At 44.6% G+C, this 5,000-nt stretch overlaps 1 protein-coding gene across 2 annotated transcripts in view; it reads left to right on the top strand.

Moving 5' to 3' along the window:
* LOC143288958 (glutamyl aminopeptidase-like) overlaps nucleotides 1-5,000 on the top strand; it is a 77,772-nt gene that overhangs the window by 1,254 nt on the left and 71,518 nt on the right. For both annotated transcript variants that reach the window (XM_076597664.1, XM_076597657.1), the window contains exon 2: nucleotides 4,431-5,000. This exon is cut by the window's right edge and continues 175 nt beyond it. In XM_076597664.1, the coding sequence (XP_076453779.1) occupies nucleotides 4,547-5,000 (454 nt within the window). In that variant the 5' untranslated portion in view covers nucleotides 4,431-4,546. The remainder of the gene's footprint in view (nucleotides 1-4,430) is intronic.

The following is a 5,000-nucleotide window of genomic DNA, read 5'->3' as shown; positions in this document are numbered from 1 at the left end:
TGTGTGTGTGTGTGTGTGTGTGTGTGTGTGTGTGTGTGTGTGTGTGTGTCCGTGGTAAGCTTTAACATTGACATTTTCTCTGCAAATACTTTGTCAGTTGACACCAAATTAGGCATAAAAATAGGAAAAATTCAGTTCTTTCCAGTCATCTTGTTTAAAACAATATTGCACCTCTGGGATGGGCACAAAAAAAAAATAATGAAGCCTAATTATATGCAAACTGCATTTACTGTTATATTTATATTTTTTGTATCTCTAAACTTGGCACTTTGATCTGATATTCTGACCCAACAACAAGAGCAGTCATTATTATCATTTTTTTGTTCAAACAGGAACTTCTTTTGCTAAGCATGGAAGTTTTATTTATTTTGCAAACGTTTTGGTGCAGGTAGTAAAAAAGGGAAATTACTCTGTAATTAATGTTAGGGGACTTAATTCGAATCTGGTTAGGACTTTTTTTCTTTTTCTTTTTTTTTCTTTTTTTTTTAACGCGAAGCTTCATAATAACAAATACAGAACACATTTTAACGATTAGATTTAAAAAAAAAAAAAAGTGTATCACAAGTGAGTATTGAAGGCCTTGCCTCTCTTGTTTTTCTGTATATCTGTCCGAGGCTTTCTGTCCTCTGTATACATTTGTTGTTCTTTATTCACTGCACGCCCTCCCCCACGCCCCCCACCCCCCCCCCCCCCACACACACACACACACACACGTTCACTCACACAGCACATCATTATACTAAGTGAAAGGGAATTCGCGAACAATGCATAATTAGAAAATACAACACAACAACAACAACCAGCAGCAGCAGCAGCAACAACAACAACAACAACAACAAAACCCATTTCGTACAAGTCTGCATGCCTCTGTGCGCGCGCGCGTGTGTGTGTGTGTGTGCGCGCGCATTTTTTTTTTTTTTTTTTTTTTTGTCTGGCTGACGGGGATGGAAAATGCTGCAAGTAAGCCTTTGTTAAAAGCGAAAAACTCCAGATCCTGCTAGATGCAGAAAGGCAAACATGCTATATGATTGCTTTTTCTTTCTCCCGGCAAAGTTAGCAAAGTCTCTAGAATTCCCGGTCATTCCCAACGGGAGCATGTCTATGTTCCCCCAGGTCTATGTTACCTCAGGTCTAAGTTCCACCACGTACATTTCCCCCCAGGTCTTATTCATCCAGGTCTATGTTCCCCCAGGTCTATGTATGTTACATACACTTTTGGGTATTGGTCAACATTTAGACAGTGGTCAGCTGTGGTCAGTGGTGGTCAGTGGTAGGTGGTGGTCAGCGGTGGAACATAGACCCGGAAGAACATAGGCCTGGGGGAACATAGACACAGGGGAACACAGACATGGGGGAACACAGCCCCGGGGGAACATAGACCTGGGAGAACACAGAACTGGGAGAACACAGACCCGTGGGAACACAGACCCGGGGGATCACAGACCCGGGGGAACATAGACCCGTGGGAACACAGACCCGGGGGAACACAGACCCGGGGGAACACAGACCCGGGGGAACACAGACCTGGGGGAACACAGACCCGGGGGAACACAGACCCTGGGGGAGCATAGATCCGGAGGAACATAGACCTGGGAGAACACAGACCCGGGGGAACACAGACCCGGGAGAACACAGACCCGGGGGAACACAGACCCGGGGGAACACAGACCCGGGGGAGCATAGACCCGTGGGAACACAGACCTGGGGGAACACAGACCCGGGGGAACATAGACCTGGGAGAACACAGACCTGGGAGAACATAGACCCGGGGGAACATAGACCTGGGAGAACACAGACCTGGGAGAACATAGACCCGGGGGAACACAGACCTGGGGGAGCATAGACCCGGGGGAACACAGACCTGGGAGAACACAGACCTGGGAGAACATAGACCCGGGAGAACACAGACCCGGGGGAACACAGACCCAGGGGAGCATGGACCCGTAAGAACGTAGACCCGGGGGAACATAGACCTGGGCCGGAGAACATAGACCCGGGGGAACACAGACCCGGGGGAACATAGACCCGGGAGAATACAGACCTGGGGGAACATAGACCCGGGGGAAAACAGACCCGGGGAAACATAGACCCGGGGGAAAACAGACCCGTGGGAACATAGACCCGGGAGAATACAGACCTGGGAGAACATTGAGCACCAGAAAGCAATCGCTCCATAATGTGATCCAGTCACGATTTTATGAAATAGTTACTTGTTCATCGTAATTGAACCAATCGGCTATGCCAACCTTATTGTAACACGAAAATCAGTTGTTTTTTTTTTACCGATGGAGATTACAAAAATGAAATGAAATAAAAGTATGAAATAAAATGATAAAAAAAACCGTACCCCCCCCCCCACCACCCCCCAAACAAAAAACAACCAACCTGGTGGAAAACAAGTGAAATCAAAACCAGCAAAAAGTTGACAAAAAAACAAAAACAAAACAAAACAACAAAAGCAACAACAACAAAAAAACAAAAAAAACCAAAAAAAAACAAAACAAACACACACACAAAAAAACAGAAGAAGAAAACGAAAAAGCGACAATTCCTTCTCTCTCTCTCTCTCTCTCTCTCTCTCTCTCTCTCTCTCTCTCTCTCTGAATCTGAATCTCTCTCACCCTCTTTTCCTCTCTTTTTCCGTCTCTCTCCCTATCTCACCCTGTCTGTGTTGTAGCCCCCCTCCTCCTCCATACCGTAACCATGAAAAAGAATACACACATTTCATATATATATATATATATATATATGATGGGAGGAACATGTGGCAAAAACAGTCGGAGCGGGTATGACTATAGAATAGAATAGAACAGAATAGAATAGAATATGTCTTTATTACCAAGTGTACCGGGGTCACAAGGAATTTTTTCGGGGGATAGTACATAACAAGGTACGAACGAAAATCGAAAATCATACACAAACACAGATATAGTAGAAATAAGGATACATACACTGAAGTGCATATCAATATAAAAACTTGTGCATACTCACCATACTATGAGTGAGGCAGCTGAAGCAATATACTACATAACCAGTATACAGCTTCTGTACAGCGACAGTATACAGCTCAGAGGACAGCACACCACAGAACAACCAAAGGTTATCTCCCTCCTTCCTCAGGACAGGAAGCACAAGAGCATCATGATTAATGATCACCATTTAGCCTCTGTTGCCAGTTTCTTCATCGCTTAGTCATCTAAAAGTTTTGTCTTTTTCTAGTGTCTCATCTTTTTTTCTTTCTCTCCAAACTCCTGGTCTGCTCCTCCGTCGGTCTTTAAAATCGTTTTCGAATTATTTAACTGAAACAATATAGCATTGGCATGATCTTACACAAATTCAAGTATATTACAGATTATTACGAAAAGTTAAGTTTCACTTTCAGTTTAAAGGCTGCGTCATAAAGTGTGCTGATTGATCTACAGAAGCCACACCACATCTGCTTTAGGTAACGAATAAGAATTGAAACAAAGCGATATAAACACGAAAAAGCGGTTGGATCACGAAACAAAGACGATTTAAGTTACATAAGCTAATAACAATGACTATCCCGTTTAATCTGCTGAATGTTGGCGACAGGGAATTGGATACTGATGCAGAATCAACACATACCCGAATCTCAAACTTGGACAGACGCAAAGTGGGTAGTTCAGTACATCCGGTTCTGTCTTCTAACGGAAAATTAAGCCCATCGTTCTGTTTTGAAAGACAGGGTGGCAAACCTGGTTCCAGCATTTCAAGTTCCACAAAACTGTACTGAACGACCTGTGAAAATGTTGATTATTTTGATGACAGTATACTAAGGAACTGAATTTTATTTATTGCCAGGGAACTTCACCCATTCATGATTTATTCCATCCACCTCGTCTGTCTGTTTATTTATTTCTTCTCCTCCATTGCTTCTCCTGTGCTGTTACTTGTTACCCCCTCTCCCTTTTACTTCATGTTTCTCGTCGTATCAATGCTGTTCCTTGTTACCCCCTCCCCTTTTACTTCATGTTTCTCGTCGTATCAATGCTGTTCCTTGTTACCCCCTCTCCCTTTTACTTCATGTTTCTCGTCGTATCAATGCTGTTCCTTGTTACCCCCCTCTCCCTTTTAATTCATGTTTCTCGTCGTATCAATGCTGTTCCTTGTTACCCCCTCCCCTTTTACTTCATGTTTCTCGTCGTATCAATGCTGTTCCTTGTTACCCCCTCCCCTTTTACTTCATTTTTCTCGTCGTATCAATTTGACGTTCTCATCATTTCCTCTTTTTTTCTTCTTCGTTCTCTTCCCGTAGAAACTATATCTTCCTGCTTATCCCCCTTCTGATTTCAGTCCCATTTTCAGTTTCCCCTCTGCTCCTCTCCCTCCTCCTCCAACTCCTCTTCCTCCTTCTTCTTCTACTTCAGTACTACTACTACAACTACCACTTCTTTATGCTTTTTAAGAATTGTACAGGTCAACAAGTCCAGGTTATCAGCGAAGACTACAGCGGTGGCCAGGAAGCTGCAGCAGCAGATTAGAGCACCTTGGTTGCTGCTGAAATAAGCCAGAAGCAGACAGGATGAGTAAAGTGCAGATAAACAAACGACTACTGTACGTTTTGGCCTTCCTCTTCGTCGCAATCCCAATCCTCGTCGGCGTTCTGGTCTGGCACTTCACCGATAAGGCCAGCAAGTCCAGCGGCGATGGCAGTTCACAGAAAGGTCACACCAACCTCCCTCATGAAGGTGAGAGTACGACCTCATCGGGTTTAACCCCTGCTACTACCCTGACCCCCTCTCCGGAGGAGATCGCGGTGAAACCATGGCTGAGTTTGAGACTCCCCTCCTATCAGGTCCCTCTTCATTACGACATCACACTCTACCCCGACTTTTACGACGGTCACGGTACGTTTTACGGCAATGAAACCGTGGAGGTGGCTGTCAACCAGACGACAAAGTACTTGCTCATCCATGTGTACAAACTGGACATTCAGGCTGTCTCCGTCGTGCAGAAGGACTCGGGGAAGGATCTGG

Source organism: Babylonia areolata, chromosome 1, assembly GCF_041734735.1.
Source record: "Babylonia areolata isolate BAREFJ2019XMU chromosome 1, ASM4173473v1, whole genome shotgun sequence".
Taxonomy (NCBI): Eukaryota; Metazoa; Mollusca; class Gastropoda; order Neogastropoda; family Buccinidae; genus Babylonia; species Babylonia areolata.
Note: the sequence above shows the minus strand (reverse complement) of the source record. Positions and strands in the feature narration are given on the sequence as shown.